The sequence below is a fragment of the Sprattus sprattus genome (assembly GCF_963457725.1).
Source record: "Sprattus sprattus genome assembly, chromosome: 9".
NCBI lineage: Eukaryota > Metazoa > Chordata > Actinopteri > Clupeiformes > Clupeidae > Sprattus > Sprattus sprattus.
In genome coordinates this window covers 1,253,600-1,273,802 of record NC_137928.1, presented here as the reverse complement: position 1 = coordinate 1,273,802, position 20,203 = coordinate 1,253,600, and the positions used below count along the sequence as shown (strand labels likewise).

General features: G+C 41.5%; 2 protein-coding genes across 3 annotated transcripts in view; both read left to right on the top strand.

Moving 5' to 3' along the window:
- LOC308370071 (uncharacterized protein) overlaps nt 1-6,032 on the top strand; it is a 9,212-nt gene extending 3,180 nt beyond the window's left edge. The window contains exons 6-11 of the mRNA XM_080844634.1: nt 1-101; nt 1,683-1,889; nt 2,270-2,380; nt 3,550-4,557; nt 4,875-5,043; nt 5,547-6,032. The exon at nt 1-101 is cut by the window's left edge and continues 206 nt beyond it. Coding sequence (XP_080700760.1) covers nt 1-101; nt 1,683-1,889; nt 2,270-2,380; nt 3,550-4,557; nt 4,875-5,043; nt 5,547-5,673 — 1,723 coding nt within the window. The 3' untranslated portion in view covers nt 5,674-6,032. The remainder of the gene's footprint in view (nt 102-1,682; nt 1,890-2,269; nt 2,381-3,549; nt 4,558-4,874; nt 5,044-5,546) is intronic.
- A 2,481-nt stretch (nt 6,033-8,513) lies between these two features.
- LOC308369800 (uncharacterized protein) lies at nt 8,514-15,574 on the top strand. 2 transcript variants are annotated; one of them, XM_080844337.1, is made up of 9 exons: nt 8,514-8,864; nt 9,420-9,515; nt 9,967-10,146; nt 10,437-10,507; nt 10,923-10,980; nt 11,367-11,754; nt 13,753-13,823; nt 13,975-14,113; nt 14,342-15,574. In XM_080844337.1, the coding sequence occupies exons 1-9, from the start codon at nt 8,778-8,780 to the stop codon at nt 15,166-15,168; spliced, it is 1,917 nt and encodes a 638-aa protein (XP_080700463.1). In that variant the 5' UTR covers nt 8,514-8,777; the 3' UTR covers nt 15,169-15,574. The 2 variants fall into 2 exon arrangements, with proteins under 2 accessions (XP_080700463.1, XP_080700462.1); XM_080844336.1 differs by having other exon boundaries at nt 13,969-14,113.
- Nucleotides 15,575-20,203: the final 4,629 nt, after the last annotated feature.

Below are 20,203 nucleotides of genomic sequence, written 5' to 3'. Positions count from 1 at the left end.
AAGTCCGCTGCTCTCGTCTCCTACGCTGGTCTCAGCCGATTCTCCAGTTTCTGTGATTAAAGAAGAAGATGCAGATGATGGATATGAGTACAGTCAGCCTGGTGAGGGGCGGAAAGAGTTACAAACACACACACTCACACTCCCACAGACACACACACACACACACACACACACAGACATACAGACATACACAGGCATACACACACACACACACACACACACACAGACATACAGACATACACACACACACACACACACACACACACACACAGACAGACATACACACAGACCCACACACACACACACACACACACACACACACACACACACACACACACACACACACACACACACACAAACTATATGCTGAAAGCCAGGCAGATGAAGGGTCAGCTGATGATGAGCCTGAGGCAGATGTCCCAGACCTTGCACCAATGAAAAGTTTGTACATGAGACGTGTGCGTGTTTTACATGAAACTACAGGCCAAACAACTGATCCCTTCCTCTACAGTTCACTAGATTGTAGAAGAAATGAATACTCTTAATGGAATGTGTCTGCGGTACACGAAACTGAAAGCATCTCTTTAAACAAAAAACTATCTGAGACTGAAATTAGAGATGTTTTGAAGACCCTAGATGATGTAGATATTCATGGATCCTGCAGCTCTTCCCGTTCCATAAAGTACTACAGAAAACAGTATTTTGAGGAGAATTCATCCACAACCCATGTTTTGGGGGTTGGATGAAAATAGAAAGGAAGCAATATGCTTAGTATGTTCCCATAAAGCATACATTGACAACTCTGCTAAAACATACTGATGGTACTGGAACAGGGTTCTACATCTGAGAATGAAAGTACACCTCATATTGTAAATGATGTGTGTGTGTGTGTGTGTGATGGATCGGTATTTAAATCCAATCCTCTTTTCGCTGAGTCAGGTCTCACATTAAAGTGATACTTTATCAAGATGCTATTGAGGTGGTTAATCGCCTCGGCTCGGCAAAGAACAAATATAAGATGCTTGGAGTCTACTTCACTCTAGCAGATTTTGAATCTTTTCATCGATCCACTGTTGACAACTTGCAGCATTTGCTTTTGTGCCGAGGAGCTGATTTCAAATATTTTGGCCACGAGAAAGTGTTCTCTCAATTGATAACGGATCTTGGAGAACTGGAGGCAACAAATGGACTGAATATTTATGGAAACATTTCTCAAGGCAACTGTCTTTTGTAAAGAGAGTACAAAAAGGGACTCTTTCTGTGTCTAAACCAAGGCGAGGCACTTGGATTGGGACAGATGGAGCTCATGCTTGTGTCGCAGGACCAGCATGTGTGCTTCATTGTTACACCTCATGACGTGTCCTGTACGCCAGCATTTGCATTGGATGAAGTGAAACAAGCAAGGCAGAGCATGACATGTTGGAAGCCTGAGCAGAAACTAGATTATTATCCTTTGCCTGGGTACAAGCTTTGTGGGACAAGGGTAATTTCACGTAAGCATAGCATTGTTGACTCAGAGTAATCTAGGGTTAGAGAGATTCAAATCTGACAGTAATGCTTGAAGAACAGTATTTTTCATCCCTTCTATTCCTCCTAGTCATAGATGCAGAGAGCTTCCGGCAGCTTCTGTCTTTCATCAAATCAAGTCTTCCTAAACTGAGAGACCCTTCTATTCCTCCTAGTGATGGATGCAGAGAGCTTCCGGCAGCTTCTGTCTTTCATCAAATCCAGTCTTCCTAAACTGAGAGACCCTGAGCCCCTGCTGGAGCATCTGCAGGGTTTAGGAGTGGAGGACCTGAGGGACCTGAGCTTCCTGCAGGAGAGTGACCTCCTGACTGTCCTGAGACCAGTTCAAGCCAGGAAACTTCTGGCGCTGCTCAAAAAGACAAGTATGCGTTTCAGTTTGTACATAATAAACTTTAACATTAGAAAAATGTGCATAGTCAAAAATATACTTATTAGGTCCACCTGTTCAAATGAATGCAGTCCTATACAGCAGTTCTACTATGAATTATACTTCAAAGAATCTTCTCTACATTTTTGTTGATGTTTTCAAAAAGGTGATGACTATGCACTATACCTTGTTCATCATCGATTTCATAGTGGGTGTTAGTGGTGGTCTACTGTACTGCATTATATTGAGAAAGGAACAGTTTGAAATATATCAGTTGGCTACTGAGTATATAATTTTGTTAGGTATTAATATACCCAGATTGTGCTATGTGATGTCTGTGTGGTTAAATATTACTACTATATGTCCTCTCTTAAGGCCAACAAGATGTCTTGGACTGTCCTCAAAGCAACCAGAGCAACCAACAGTTCAGCAGAGCCAGTACCAGTACAAGTCCAGGAACACAGTCTTTCGAGATGCTCCTTTCTGGTGAGTATATGCATCTGTTGCACAGAATCACTCTTTTGGGTTAGATAATAGATAATAATATAATCTACCTGCAACTTACTGTGGTATAGTACATTCACCAGCATTTAATTGAGCTTCTAAATCAGTATCATCAGTTGGGTCTATCTGGTCTAGATTCTGATTTGGTAGCAAATGACACACAACTAATCAGGGATGAACACAGGATATTTTATTACAATGTACAGAAAGAAATGACGTTTGTATCCAGTAGTAGCAATAGTTCCCCCAACAAGAAGATGTTGTTCATTTAGTTCCCATGTATAGTCAGTCTGTTGTGTATTTTCTGTGCTACCCTTAGTAGTAGGGCTGGGCGATATGGCCTAAAATCAATATCATGATATATTGAGCAGTTCACCTCGATAACGATACATGGACGATAACTAACACCACCCCTTGCACAAAAAAAAGTTTGGCCACTAGATGGGGCAGCATAATTGCTCCACAGCTAGTTAAATTGATACTAGTATGACCTATTTATTGCAACAATTTTTGTCACTTTAAAAAGGACTACTAACTCCATGCTGGGATAACAATGCTATCCACTGACTATTTGTCGAAAGACATTAATGATGTCTGAGTTAAAATTATGCAGGTTACATTATATATGTGGAAAATTGGATAGCTTTAACAGTAAGTCGGTTTTCAAGCCAACTAATCTGATTGCAATCATGTCTCACTAGCATTAAGTCCCGGCCCGAACACGTCCAAAAAAAGAGGAAAAATGACCCAAGTCATTTCTATATAGTTTCAGCCGGAACCAACGTCCCGAAAGAGGAAAACGGTTCCATGAAAACCCAACTTCTATTTCAGCTAGACATATTTAAATCATACCGATTTAGTTATCTAGGATACATATGTAACGTTATAAACTTACTCTGTAGGTTGGCAAACCAAATACTGCAACGCATTCATTGACATGGGTAACTTGAATATCAGCCACAGATGTTAATCAGCTAGTGAGATTGAACAAATTACTGTGACTCGAATAGAATTAAAGTCTCACATACTGAAGGGAATAGAAGAAAGTTATTTTGTATACAGTTTAACTGCTTACAAAGGGGTAGGCTAAAAGGAGAGTTTGCAATCATCATCATTTTTACTTGATCTAATGTTCTCTGTGTTCTCTTCAGGTGCTTACAGCTCAGAAACTGCAAGTTCACCTTGGTCAACAAGTAGTTCAAGTATGGATACCACACCTCGTCCACTGTCTGACAACAGCTGGCATTTTCATTTTCAAATTCCTTGGCAGAAAATTCCAGCTGAGATCTTCAGAAAGCTTGAAACAAGAAAGCGGCCAACAAAATGTGAGAGACTTGGAATCATTCGGCTCGTTGTCGGTGAAATCTTCACCAAGTGCCCAAGACCTGGGAAGAAACATATCAGTGAGATAGCAAGGATGATGACAAAGGCCTACCCTGTGGCATTTACTGATGTCATTGAAGGTGAAGTTGTAGGCAGTGGGTATGACTCGCTCACCAAACAGATGGTCAGCAGAGTGGATAACTTGAAACGAGGGAACACTTCACTTTTCTTAAAGAGAAAAGTAATTAACAGCAGTGAAGGAGACGATACCCCGACTCTGAAAAGACGACTAGACACTTACGGGTGCATAAACTGGCAACTCACACGGATGCCCGCTGACGAAACCCCTGAATCTCAGAAACACGTACAAGAAGAGTTAAAGAAGATGTGGAGAGAAAGATGCTGTGACGGCAAAGCCATTGAGAATATGATGAGAGCCACTTTCTTCACTCAGAGAAAAGACATTATTAGTGGGACTGAGACTTCGGACTTGACGAAGGAATGGCCATATCTGTTCGAGACAACCGGCATGAAGACTCACTTCAAAGAGCTCACGGGTGTGGACATGGAAGACAAACACATAGCTAATAAATGTGCCAGAGTTATTTCATTCCTTAAATCTGGAGACAAGACAGGGAAGATGGAGACCATCTTCAGGGAAATGGAAACATCAGGCAAAATGGCTGCCGATGTGAATGTGGCAGTGCTTCTTCCGCTGCTCCTTAAGTACTTCAATGAAGAGGAAGGACAGATGTTCTACAGAGTGGATCCAACAACCCCGCCCTCTGGAGTGGACTGTGCTGGACTTCCAACTACACCATGTATCGTTATGTGTGGTATGAATATTCTTCTTTCTCCACAACAATATATTAAAAACAAAAAACTATTCTAAGTTCTGAGGTCAGAGGTGAGTGTCGGCCATCTTAAAGCTCAAGGCCTTCTCTCGACTGCCAAAATAAAAGACCTTTCAAAATAAAAGATCCTAACTAACTTAAAATAAAAATGGCTCCTACACTAATATTACTTTGATTGTTATTGTTGTACTGGACTCAGTTGTAACATCATTCCATTTAGTTGTTGTTGGAGTTACGGTGTTTTGGCTCAGTTTTGTCACAAGAAATGTCCCCTCTTCTCTTGTCCTTGTACACCACAGGAAACTCGACGTTGGCAGCGGAGACGTTCATGCTGTCTGTGGACCAGACCATTGTGAATGGCCATATCAGAGTCTTCAGTGATGCTCTTACGCTGATGTTTGGGTTGTACTACTGTATGAACATTTCTTACCCAGCAGCCCAAGCATCAACTTTGGAGTTCTTACAGAGGTAAGACAGCACAAGTCAATATAATATTTCAAAATAAGATACATATTGTCCATACTCTTACTGACCACTGCTTTTTTTTTTTTTTTACATTTCACTGCTACTGCAAGTGCTGAAATGATTAGTACAGGGTTCCCAAACTTTGGCAACTTAAGGCCCACTTGAAAAACTCAAATATTGCACTTTTCGAGGCACCCACAGAGCTTTACAGAAACCATTATTCATTCACACACACACACACACACACTCACACACATTCTCACCAGTGGTGGTAAGCTACGTTTGTAGCCACAGCTGCCCTGGGGCAGACTGAGGGAAGCGCCAAACGGCCCCTCGGACCACCTTCAAACATTCATACACATACACACACACACACACACACAGCACTCATGTTAATCTGTTCATTACATCACTGTTCCACAGTTCCCTGGATGTCCAAACACTCTCTCACAAGCGAAAGTAAAGTCCACAGATACTAAAGCCGTTTTTTATTTTTGTATTGACAGGTGCCTCTTCAAGATCAACCCGGACAAGGGCTCAAAAGTGGAGCGGAAAGCCACCACAAAACATGCTGTCAGTCCAAAGGTCCTCACGCTGATCACCAACATTGCTGACTACGAGTGGAGGGAATAAGAAGAAGATACTTTGTGTGTGTCTGTCTGTGTGTATGTGTCTGTGAGAGTGTGTCTCTGTGTGTCTGTCTGTGAGAGTGTGTTTCTGTGTGTATGTGTCTGTGAGAGTGTGTCTCTGTGTGTCTGTCTGTGAGAGTGTGTCTCTGTGTGTATGTGTCTGTGAGAGTGTGTGTGTTTGTATGTGTGTGTATGTGTCTGTGTCTGTGTCTGTGAGAGTGTGTATGTGTGTGTCTGTGTGTGTGTGACGGGGCACCTGTGTGACCCGCCACTGCAGCATGTAGACTGCTGCCTTCAGTGGACAGGGTGCAGGTGGTTTGGGGGTGTGTGTGTGTGTGTGTGTGTGTGTGTGTGTGTGCTGCTGCCTTCAGTGGATAGGGTGCAGGTGGTGTGGGTGGGTGGGTGTGTGTGTGTGTGTGTGTGTGTGTGTGTGTGTGTGTGTGTGTGTGTGTGCTGCTGCCTTCAGTGGACAGGGCGCAGGTGGTTTGTGTGTGTTCCATGTTTTATGTACGTGAGTTTGTCTGTTTAGTGAACATGGCGCGATTAAGCGCGAGAGTTTTTAAATGCTGTATAAACTTCCTGGTAACCCAATGTATTTATAATTATATTTAGGCTGATTGATTATGTGTTGGTTATGCCGTCACCAAGCCACTGTTTTACTACCATGGCGTGGTCTGTTCTCCCAGCTCTATGGGACTGTTTTGTGGCTGCTGTGAGCCAAGGGTTTAAATAGGGCTGCTTTGAGCCACAGGTATTCATGCCTGCCTATGTCACACCTGCAATCTATAATTGGCATGAGCCAATCGCAGGCAAGTGTCAAGGCTACTTAAACCTGCCTTTTTCTTTGTTTCAGGAGAGTTATCGTGTTAATAATGAGTAAGCCTTTCGAGCGCTCATGTCTGAACTAGATAATGTGGTCCTTTTTAGGTATAGTCGACTTGAGTATTTGTCTGGTGGCTTTGATGCCCATTTATTTCACCATGTTGCAACATTATAATAAAAACCTCATGTTTTCTAACATCTACATCTCCTGAGTCCTCTTTTGAGACATCTTGCTCAAGACTGTCAAGCTATCCCTACCACGCCCGCTACTCAACCAGGGAAAGAAGCCTACCGCATCTCACACGCTCTTCAACTCACAGACTCGGCACAGCAAACATGCAAAGAGCGAGAGAGAGTAGATTATGTGAGCCTTCTCTGATGAGAGATTAATGAAATTAAAAATAATAATAATAAATAAATTAAAAACACAGTAGGATATTCTCAATTTATATATTTATTTTGTATCATCTGTGATGGGCTCCTCTGAACCAGGTAGGGTTACTGATTCTCCCTCATTTGTTTTACTAGTTGATGGCCTGATCCAAGATAAAAGAGAGCTGCTACCCTGAGCTGCTTGCTGCAGTTCCCTGTCCTTCTGCTTTTGGAGTCTGTCCTTTCTTGGCATTATGCTGCAAATTTTGTAAATGAGATAAATCAAGAGTGACTTACATAATCTCTGTAATGCTGACAAGACAGTCCACACAATTTTTTTTTTATACCACAACATACCTCACCAGACTGGCATGTAGCTCAACTCAAGACCTACCTTTCATTTTAATAATTATGATTTTAAATTAAACAAAACTAGTGAACTTTGTCTAATTTGTAGAACCGTAAAACTGCCTTTAAATTCTCTGCCTGCCTGCCTGTCTGTCTGTAAACATGAAACACGTCAGAAAACAGCTGGACAAGGCTTTGAAATCACGGATTTCGTGAGCTTTGTGTGTTTATTTTTTAGGAAATGTCGGACCAGTTGCGGCGTAATGTTTTCAGCGGCGCCAATGTTGTGGTTAATGTATCACCAAACAACGTCGGGGGATTGCACAAACACTGTCATTTCCTGTTTGTCTGATGCTGCGGGTCAGAGAAGAAGAAGGCTGAAGCCACCTGGCGCTCAGCACTGCATGAGCCCTAAGAGGAGGGAGGGGGAGGAGGAGGAGGGGTGTGGTGGGGCTTGTGAGCGCCGCCGAGCATGTCGGGCGAAATTCTCACAAGAACTCAAATAAATGCCCCGTCAGATATCAAAACACATTTGGGGGGAATTGATGACAGAGAGAGTAATTTTTATTCTTAAATATGGATAAAATTGGATCCGCCAGAAGGAGCACTTTTCTCATCGAGGGCAAAAAGGCAGGTGCTTGAGCACCACTAGGGGTCTATCTGTTCACGTGCCTGCCCGTGGGACTTCATCAAAGGGTCATCTGTGAAGTGATCTTACCTCAAACAGCCAAGCAACCTGTTATTATATCCAAAAACCTCTCTCCTAACGAACCACAGCCAATGTCAAGTTCTTTGTGTTTGAACACCTTGTTGAACCACAGCACAAACCCTCTTTAAGTCTCAAGTCTGACAGAACAGATAACTTACATATTTCATTTGAATGCACTGGTGTGGGAAATGCAATTTTATCTTAAATGCAGGAGTTTTAAAACACCAATTCTGCATTTTGATTGTAATGTATTTGATTATTGAGACTTCGTGTTTCTGTGTGTGGGTATAAACATTGTAATCAATTCACAAATTAGTTTTTATGTTGCAGTGAGAGCTCAAAATAATGATAATTACGTTAAACAATACCTAGTCATGCGTGTTACCTAAAGGTAACAGATTGATTGAACAGCCATGTTGAAAAATGTTAAACTATGGGTTGCTTTCATAGACAAATGGAAAAATGTTCAAACTTCAAAAAACTTTCATTGTCTTCATTCCCATCCGGCCCGCTAGAGGGCGGTAGGACTCGCCTTGACTCAATCCGTCAAAAGCTTTAATCGCTGAAGAAGAATCGGTGCTCTCCTGAGAACAGCAGCAAAACAAATCTTCATATCTTCAGCAAATATTTTAGAATACTAACCGCCTCAATCATCGTTTCCTTCAGTCTGCAGCTTACGAACTACTTGGATATCGAAAACTTGGTCATACCAGATGATTGCTGATGGTAGCTCTCAAGGTCCTCAGCAGGGAAAGATGTGTTGAGTGTGCTTTTGTCCGAACAGAAAAAGCTGAAGAGGCGCGGTATTTAATGTGATTGCGAAATTAGTATGTTAAACTCGTAGGCTACATGACATAATGCAGAAACTGACATATGACAAACGTTTACCCCGCAAAACACCCGCTGCCCGAAGCACGCTGCTGTTGGAGTCAGAGGGAGAAAAGGTAAATTAGCGTTAGCGTTTTGTTCGGATTTTATGATGAAGCGTTTTCTTAGTTTGATAGTACTGTGAGTAGATTCGCCTTCTCCCTTTTGAAGAATGCATGTGTTTTCTCATTTAGTTAGAGAGGTTGTCTTTTAAATTGTATTGATTTGAGCCTTATTCCACCTCAGTTTCATTGTTTAATAGTAATGAGCCCGGTATTGACGAAAGGATCTCTTGTTGACCGATAACAATTCAGTTAGCAGATTTGCCATTTGTTAACGTTGCTTTTGAAGAGCTGTCTGATGTAATTTGTAAATGTTACACTTCTCTGACCTATTGTCGAGTCACAGACAATCAGATCAAACTCTGTGAAGCTAACTCCTCCCTCCGTGGGCATAGATGATTGAATCTCCTTGAATCTCATCTTTTCAGTTTGTGAACGTCTGTCTTTTTGGTTGATTTTCATCAGGATCTGAACAGCACTTAAAGTGTGTGTGTGCGTGTTGATGTGTGTTTTTATGTGTGTGTTTGTGTGTGTGTGTGTGTGTTGATCTCTGTTTTTATGTGTGTGTAGAAAGATGAAATTACTCTGCATATAGACATGATGAGTCACATGCAAGCCTGCATCGACCTGGAGAAGGCCACTCAATTCATCACACAAGCATTACAGGTAATACACACACACACACACACACACACACACACGTAGAACATTTAAGATATTGTATCTTGATGTGTGTGTGTGTGTGTGTGTGTGTGAAGATTCACAAGTTTGGTGCGTATGTCTATGTTAACATGCTTGTGTTTGTGTGTGTGTGTGTGTGAAAAGGTTCATAAGTTTGATGTGTTTGTCTATGATAACATGCTTGTGTGTGTGTGAAGATTCACAAGTTTGATGCGTATGTCTATGTTAACATGTTGGTGTGTGTGTGTGTGAGTGTGTGTGTGTGTGAAAAGGTTCATAAGTTTGGTGCGTTTGTCTATGTTAACATGCGTGAGTGCGTGTGTGTGTGTGTGTGTGTGTGTGTGTGTGTGTGTGTGTGTGAAGGTTCATAAGTTTGGTGCGTTTGTCTATGTTAACATGCTTGTGTGTGTGTATTTGATTTGTGTGTGTTTGTCAGCATGAAGCAGGAAGGAACCAGGAGCTCTGCGTGTTGATTCGTCGACTAGAAGAGAGGGAGGTGGAGACAGGGCGGATTCTGGCGGAGCAGGCGGAGTCAAACCGACAGCTGAAGTTGAAAATCGATGAACTACAGAAACACCTGGAGGAAAAAGACAACTCACTGTCACAAGCCACCCAGGTGTGTGTGTGTGTGTGTGTGTGTGTGTGTGTGTGTGTGTGTGTGTGTGTGTGTGTGTGTGTGTGTGTGTGTGTGTGTGTGTGTGTGTGTGTGTGTGTGTGTGTGTGTGTGTGTGTGTGTGTGTGTGTGTGTGTGTGTGTGTGTGTGTGTGTGTGTGTGTAACATAGGAAAAAGGCAACTCACTGACACAAGCTAAAAAGGTGTGTGTGGGTGGGTGTGGTTAATGAGCGTGGGATTTTATGTGTGTGTTTGTGTATGAATGTGTAGTTAACGTGTGTGTGTTTATACAGACTGTGGCTTTCCTGAAGAATGAACCAAGGGACCTGCATCAACAGCTGGAAAGACAGCAGAGCAATCATAGGTACACACAGACACAGACACGCGCACACACACACACTTAAAAACACACACTCACACAGTCTTTAGAGTGGGTGTAGGTAGGTACACATACACACACATACATGCACATCCATCATAGTTATTCAAACACACACACACCCATATGTATACGTTATAATACCTTTTCCCTCAGTATTCTTCTTCTTTAATCCCTTTGGTTATATTTATATCAGGGATTATATTTAGGTAATATTTATATCAGGGATTATATTTTGGTAATATTTATATCAGGGATTATATTTTGGTAATATTTATATTGGGGATGATATTTTGCTTAATGGAGCACTAGTTCGACTGTTCTTGACGATGAACTTTGACTATCATCCTAGCACATTTGACTTTTGAACTCTGACCCCTGCGATCTCTGATCCATATAGGACAATTCAGGATGTGAATGAGTCGGTGCAGGATGGGGAAAGCCAGTTCAAGGTTGAGGTGTACACACACACACACACACAAACACACACACACACACACACATAAATAAATAAGGCCTCATGCAGCAAGAGATATATGAGCAAATTCCCTCTTATTTTTATTCATATTCACAGCCTATTCTTGTTATAATTATAGTACCCATTGATTTCTGGAATTCTCCAAATAGTTCTCTGGTTTTTGCTCAAACAATAAAACATTTTATGGAGACTTTAAAGAAGGGAACAGGTTTAAAATTGTAAGTTTTTGAAGTTTTCCTATTCCTTTCCTTTTTCCTATGTTACACACACACACACACACACACACACACACACACACACACACACACACACACACACACTCACACACACACACACACATTCCAACGTCTCATATGTGTTTTTCAGCAAATGAAGAGTAGAATCTCACCTCTCCAATCAGACCAGCTGACAACAACCCAGGAGTCTCTGGTCTGGTCAGAACCACTGGTCTTGTCTGAAGCCCAGAGTCTGATGGTCTCGTCTGAAGCCCAGAGTCTGCTGGTCTCGTCTGAAGCCCAGAGTCTGCTGGTCTTGTCTGAAGCCCAGAGTCTGATGGTCTCGTCTGAAGCCCAGAGTCTGATGGTCTCGTCTGAAGCCCAGAGTCCTCTGGTCTTATCTTCTCATCATAGTCCGCCTGTCTCATCCAGTGCTGAGAGTCCGCTCCTCTCGTCTCACACGCTGGTCTCAGCCGATTCTCCAGTTTCTGTGATTAAAGAAGAAGATGCAGATGATGGATATGAGTACAGTCAGCCTGGTGAGGGGCGGAAAGAGTTACACACACACGCACATGCACACGCACTCACACTCACACTCACACTCACACACTCATACTCACACACACATTCAAACAGACATACACACACACACACAAACTACAGTGGGGAAAATAAGTATTTGAACCCCTGCCGATTTCGCAAGTTTGGCCACTTACAAAGAAATGTGTGATCTATAATTGTAATGGTAGGTGTATTCTAATAATGAGAAACAGAATAGCAACAAACTGCATTTTATAGCCTTTATGACTTTATTTGCATTTGATGCAGAAAATAATGATTTGAACCCCTAGCAAAGCATGACTTATTACTTGGTGGAATAACCCTTGCTGGCAAGCATAGACGTCAGACGTTTCTTGTAGTTGGTCACCAGGTTAACACACATCTCAGGAGGGATTTTGGTCCACTCCTTTTTGCAGATCCTCTCAAAATCCTTAAGGTTGCTTTTTCAATGGGAGGGAATGAGGTTCAAGCCCAATATTCCACGTTACATGGCCCCATCCATGTCGAGTTGATACCAAAGAGCTTGATTTTGGTCTCATCTGACCACATCCTGTCTCCCAATCCTCCTTAGAATTATTCAAGTGTTCTTTGGCATACTTCAGAGGGCCCTGTACATGTGCTTCCTTGAGCAGGGGGATCTTTCGAGTGCTGCAGTACTTCAAACCATTACAGCTTAGTATGTTGCCAATGGTTTCCTGGGTGACTGTGGTCCCAGCTGCCTTGAGATCATTCACAAGCTCCCCCTGTGTAGTTCTGGGGTTATTCTGCACCTTTCGGATGATCACGATACCTCACGAGGGGATATCTTGCATGGAGCCCCAGACCTAGAGCGATTTACAGTTGTTTGATGTTGCTTCCATTTACGAATAATCGCACCAATAGTTGTCTGCTTCTCACCAAGCTGCCTGCAGATGGTTTTGTAGCCCATTCCAGCCTTGTGCAGGTCTACAATCTTATCTCTGACGTCCTTGGACAACTCTTTGGTCTTGCCCATGGTGGTGAGTTTGAAGGTGTGAAGTATGATTCTTTGGACAGGTTTCTTTTATACACGTCACCAGTTGAGATCAGGTGTACCTTGTTGGCCTAATGAAGACTAATCTGTGTGCTTCTTGGGCACATAACTGGTCATTGGGAGCCAGAATTCTTGCTGTTTGCTTGGGTGTTCAAATACTTATTTTCTGCATTAAATACAAATAAAGTCATAAATGTTATAAAATGCAGTTTTCTAGATTTTTTTGTTGATATTCTATTTCTCACTGTTACAATACACCTACCATTACAATTATAGATCACACATTTCTTTACAAGTGGCCAAACTTGCGAAATGGGCAGGGCTTCAAATACTTATTTTCCAGACTGTATATGCATATATTTTGTGTGTGTGTGTGGAGGCAAAAAGTCAGAGATAAGTTCTTTATAATACAGGGCAGGACTTCCAGTTACAAATCCATAATGTTTAGTTTTAGTTTGATCAGCATTAGCATGTCAGATGATGTGGGTTAGGTGTGATTAGCATTAGCATGTCAGATGATGTGGGTTAGGTGTGATTAGCATTAGCATGTCAGATGATCTGGGTTAGGTGTGATTAGCATTAGCATGTCAGATGATCTGGGTTAGGTGTGATTAGCATTAGCATGTCAGATGATGTGGGTTAGATGTGATTAGCATTAGCATGTCAGATGATCTGTGTTAGGTGTGATTAGCATTAGCATGTCAGATGATCTGGGTTAGGTGTGATTAGCATTAGCATGTCAGATGATCTGGGTTAGGTGTGATTAGCATTAGCATGTCAGATGATCTGGGTTAGGTGTGATTAGCATTAGCATGTCAGATGATGTGGGTTAGGTGTGATTAGCGTTAGCATGTCAGATGATCTGGGTTAGGTGTGATTAGCATTAGCGGGTTCTGTTCTGTAAGCAGATAACAGTATGTTTAAATAACTGCAAATGTAAGTGTCTACTTTTCTGTTTTTGCAGACATTGTTGACCCTGGGACAGAACAGACCCCCTCCCCAAGGGGGGAAAACATTCAAATTGAACCTATGCAGGTACAGTACAGTATTTAGTATTTTGTAAATACTAAATGCTAACAAAGCTTAAGCTAATAACTGTTTTATTAGACCGCATTAGTTTTTGATAGGTGTACCTTATTTACTGACCACTTCTATTTCTCCCTTCCTCCATGTGTTGTAGGGACAGGAGGGTAAATCCAGCTCCTCTACAGACGACCTGTCTCTGGCCCGATTAAAGAGTGTGTCAGTGGTGTTGGTGGACTACTACAGGACACAAGGACAGCAAGGAAAGGACGAAGAGAACCATACAGAACAGCCAGAGACCCGTAAGAGATAAGAAACATACACCTGCACACACACACACACACACGCACACACACACACACACCTGCACACACACACACACACACCTATAAAAACACACTTAGCCCGTCACCCATAAGAGAATCAGTACTACAGCATAGTTTTCATACAGCAGCTCTCCACAGATAGCTTGATGTAAGGAAGTTGTTGGTGTTTATGTGTCTGTTTCTTCTCATTTTATTGTTTAACAGAAAAAGGATCATCTCCCTCCTCCCCGGAGTTCCCAGCATCCCCCTCCATCTTGGGAACAGAGACAGATAAATCAAAACACTACTCCTGTTCTGTGTGTAGCAAAACCTTCCACTTTAGGTCTCAGTACAGGCTTCATCAATATACTCACACAGGGAGGAGGCCTTACTGGTGTACTCAGTGTGGCAAAAGCTTTACTTTACAGCATCATCTCAAACAACACCAACACGTTCACACAGGAGAGAGGCCGTACCACTGTACTCAGTGTGGCAAGAGCTTTACTCACGGCTGGAATCTCAAAGCACACCAGCGCACTCACACAGGAGAGAGGCCGTACCACTGTACTCATTGTGGCAAGAGTTTTATTTATAAGGGAGATCTTAAACAACACCAGCGCATTCACACAGGAGAGAATCTGTACCACTGTACTCAGTGTGGCAAGACCTTTACTAATGGGGGACATCTCAGTCTTCATCAGCGCGTTCACACAGGAGAGAAGCCTTATCAATGCACTCAGTGTAGCAAGAGTTTTGCTCAAAAGGGACATCTCAAAAGACACCAGCGCACTCACACAGGAGAGAGGCCGTACCACTGCATTCAGTGTGGCAAGAGTTTTGCTGAAGAAGGAAATCTCAAAGCACACCAGAGCACTCACACAGGAGAGAAGCCGTTCCACTGTACCCTGTGTGGCAGGAGTTTTTCTGTAAAGGGAAGTTTGACAAGACATCAGTGTATCTGTCATTGGGGAAAATCTGCAGACACAGAAACAGACACACAATCTGTAGACATCCTAGGTCTTCTCAGGGAGACTCAACCAGGATGTCTGTAATTTAAGAGCTCTTGCATTCCAGAATCATTCATTCGGAACCTCTACATTCCACAGCAGTTTTATCAATGTTCTGAAAACAACAGGTTGTCACAGTATTGGATTCAGACCACTTTCAAGAGAACTGCCAATCCATTCTCAGCCTTGACGAAAGCTTGATTGGCCATAGGGTGGTTGGCCCATGCTGTTTTGCGGAACAGATTAATTAATTTCATATATCAGTATGTTTTCTGTACTCTACACATTTTAAGGGATAGTTTGGGATTTTTGACATGAATCTGTATGGCATCCCCCATCACCAGTGTCATGCAATCACGCTGACTTACCCCCGGCAGCGTCCTGTGAGCAGAGTTCTCGTCCAGTTTTGGTCAAGCCGAAAGTAGTCTGGCAGGTTTGCTAGACCCAGCAAAATAAAACGTTTCTCTTCCCAAAACATTATGTGTTCAAAAGAGTGATATATTTGCATCCCAAAAACATGGTAGTGGAAAAAGTCACACCTCGTTATCACTTGGCCCTATTTTCAGTACGTGCGATACCCCAACCTCACAGCTAGGGTCTACCTGTTTGATTCGCGAAAGTTTGATTCTCCAAAGTTGGCTGAGAGAAACGTCCGTCACAGGAAAACGATGAAAACTGAGACAACATTTGATAAAATTGACATAAAGCATCGTTTTCCTGTGACGGACGTTTCTATAAATCATATCAGTGGTTTGTCAGACTACCATTATGGTTCTACTTATTGTTGATTTTCTTCACACACAGATTATTGAGTTTCATGTTTCCTTACAATGTCCTGACTGGCACAGGTCAGAGGACTTTGTATTATGACCTCTTGATTCATTCCAGTGTTAATTTCGTTGACGAAAAATAAAATGACGATTTTCCAGAGTTCTAATCCGTATAAACAAGGAGAATGGCTACACCAGGCATGGAAATCAAACGCAGCCCATGTCCACTGAAGATTCAGAAATAGATCTGGCTTCAATGTTGTATAATTTTCCGCAAGGTGTGCGTGGACCTTTTCACATAGAGTCTGGTAATAGGTCTAGGAAATGTAATGAACATTATTTATTTTGATGTGAATAATGAATGAAGCAATAATCTGATTATTTCCCAAACCCTCGAGAGCTGTTGCGGTGGAGATTCAACATTACTTTCGGATTGAAGATAAGGTAGCAGCTAGTGTAGCAGAATGGATTACTAGAAATTGGAAGACTTTAAATTCATATATGAAATTAAACAACATAAACACCTATACGGATAAAATTCATCAACAAGGATAGCAAAACAGATTGATGAGCAAAGATGCAGAATGGCAGAAATGCAGGCAGGAGGGTCAGGCGACAAAAAAAATCACAGGGACACATGCTGGTTTTTTTTCGTTTTATGTGTAGGCTGAGATATTCCTAACACTTTATTCAGTCTTACTTGTGGTCCTTTTGTAATACCAACAGGTGCGCTACGTTGTGGATAAATAAATCCTAGGTACTGTTCCCCCTACGTGTTTAGCATAACTTAGCATAACTAGCTATGATCTTCTAGATAACTGTCTTACAGCTGTTGACATTCCCACGAGACGAACATTTGAATGATGGCAAAGTAAAAGTCCTGTGTTCGTTTCCATAACAACAATACAAGCAATATACATTTTCTGTCCCAGAGGGCAGAACAGCCTATTATGCTACATTTTTGTAGTCCTGGTAATCTTTTGTTTGGCATGTTGGTAAGGTTATTTAGAGGACCATTTCTCAACGGATTGGTTCTTTAGAGAATGTTTGTGTATTAATTATTTATTTTTCAACAAATAATTCAATTATAATTTCAAAGAGGGAAAAAAAAGCAACTTTTTATCGCAACTTTCACCTGCCCCCGCAATTTTATCGCAACAAACACCTAAAAAACACCACAACTTTTTGGAAAAGCCCCCGCGAAATCCTGGGGGGACTGGCTAATGTTAACTATGTATTAGATTATATTAGCCAACGTTAACTTAACTTCAAAGTGGCAATCAAATGTATAGGTTGTGTCAGCTTGGATAGCTGGCTAGTAATTTTCGATTCAAACCTCCCGTTAGCCTTGCCAATGATCTCCAAAACCTTTAGCTAGCTAACGTTAGCTAACTATGTGGTACTATAGCTAGTAAACTCATTGCAGAATGGACTACTATAGGACAGGCAACGAATGACATTAATTTAAAAAAATAATAATATGTGATTGGTGTACATATCCTTGTTATTATCATTGGAACCACTTTCAACTGTCAAAACAATCCGTCTAGCTAAATCTGTTGGTTATCAGATTGCACAGCCATTCATATGGAGGATATGTGGTTGATTTAACCTCTAAGGCCAGGTAGGCATAGTAGTTGTAATGTGCTATCACATAATTTGAATTGATATTCTCTTATATTTTAATGATGATACTGTTAGTTCAGTATTGCTTTAAAATGATTATTTACATTGAATTAATTGAAATTCAGCTGTAGGCATATACTAGGAGATATGTATCTTAGAGACTAATTGCATCCACAATTTAAGTACTGCAAGCTTGACTATTATGCAGTTGAAGACACAACACAGGGGGCCCTAGGCCTGAGAATTGACGGAAAGGTGTTAAATGTGGCTATATGGACTTTTAAATTTGACTAAAACTAGACTAAAATGTAATGAGGCTTCGTTGGCGAAAACTAGACTAAAACTGAATGACTAAATACGACTAAAACTAATATGCATTTTTGTCAAAAGACTAGGACTACATCTAAAATAGCTGTCAAAATGAACACTGGTTCATTCCAATGGCTGCTCACAATTTCATGTGAATAGCTGCATTGTTGACGTACTTACTTCCTCCACTGTATGTTCAAGACACACACACACACACGTTCCCTCCACTGTGTGTTTAAGACACACACTCACACACACACGCACACATTGATAAGTTGAATACTTATTTTCTCCACTGTATTTTTAAGGCACACACACAGACACTTTTCAATCAACTCTGCAATGTAATGCCATTAATGTATTATTACAGATGACTGTTTCAATACCTTATACAACAGGTAGTAAATGTTTTTGTTTCACATACACACACACACACACAAATACACACATGGTCTGGTTGCTTATACAACAAGTTTTTATTTTTGTGGTCTTGTTTTGTTAATAAAAGACTGTGTATGTGTATGAGCTCTGAACCCAGATCTGTAGCTGTGACACTATTCATTTATTTAAGGTCTTCCCTTGCCAAACACACACAGTCACATAGACACACAGAGACTCACACAGACATGGAGTCAATTAATATAGAAGTTGGACCCCCTTTAACCGGACAGACAAACATAGACAGACAGACATAGATAGATAGACATAGACAGAAAGATAGACATAAAAACAGATAGATTATTATATCCAAAAACCTCTCGCCTAACGAACCACAGCCAAGGTCTGTTTGAACACCTTGTTGAACCACTGCACACACCTGCTTTAAGTCACAAGTCTGACAGTACAGATAACTTATAGATTTAATTTGAATGCACTGGTGTGAGAAATGCACTTTTATCCTAAATGCAGGAGTTTTGAAACACAATTTCTGCATTTTGATTGTAATGAATTTAATAAATTGAGACTTCTTATTTCTGGGTGTCAGTATAAACATTGTAATCAATTCACAAATTAGTTTTTACGTTTAACAATACCTAGACATGCATGTTACCCATGGGCGTCGCGACAATGTAATTGGGGGGGGACAAGACCCCTTCACTTTTAAAAACAAGTCGTTTCGACCCCCCCACTTTTGCAGTCAAAATATCAGTGCGTGCGTGACTGCTGGTCTACTAGTCCAGCATTCTTGCCATTGCTTCACAATTAAATCCGTTCCACTTTATCAGTGGGGAATACCCACAGCAATATAAATCCACTCCGCGTTTTCCTGGTGTTCTACACAGCCTCATCACGCACGCAGATTCAACTGTCATTCATTTTCATGCATTCTCTAATTTGATCGGAGCGTTGCGCTAGAAGCTAGCACTTGTCAGACCACAGAAATGGACATACGGCGTAAGTCAGAGGAAAGTCAGAGGAAAGCAAGTCAGAGTTGCCCAAGTTTTACCTGTAGTGGACAATTAAGGACCACACAATGGACATTATCTGGCTATAATCGTATTTTTTTTCCCATAACAACAGCGAGCTAATCTGGCGTTAACGTTAGCTAGCTAATGGGAGTTTTTCTAACGACAGCAGCGACTAAACACGCACTCACCAAAGAAGATTTTTTTTAATGTGTCACTCACTTGTATACCTCTCTTTGACTCACACACGAAAGATGATGTCAATGCCACAATTAATAAAATGAACATTGGTGTGCTGGGCATGCTGTCAATCTTTGCCATGTATGAAAACTATTTCCCCTACGTTAACTGTTTACTTCTGGCAGCTTCCATCCTTAAAGACTATGGGTTTCAATACACATTTGGCCATTTCTGACCTGAACAGTCATACTTTAATGAGGTGGTCAGTTAAACTCCAGTTTGACTCCAAGGGAAAACAATGAAAGATCTTTTTCTATCTAATAACATGGTAAAATGCACCAGAATGCGGGAAATTGCATCTACGTTTTTCAAAATGTTCTGGGGGAGAACCCCCAGACCCCCCGCTGAAAAATGTCCCCCCCACTTTCAAATTGGTGCTGACGCCCTTGATGTTACCTAAAGGTAACAACAGAGTGATTGAACAGGGGTGTTGAAAAATGTTAAACTATGGGTTGCTTTCATAGACAAATGGAAAAAATGTTCAAGCTTCAGAAAACTTTGATTGTCTTCATTCCCATCCAGCCCGCTAGAGGGCGGAAGGACTCGGCTTGACTCAATCCGTCGAAAGCTTTCATCGCTGAAGAAGAAACGCTGCTCTCCTGATAAACAAGAGCAGCAAAACAAATCTTCATATCTTCAGCAAATGTTTTAGAATACTAACCGCCTCAATCATCGTTTCCTTCAGTCTGCAGCTTACGAACTACTTGGATATCGTAAACTTGGTCATAC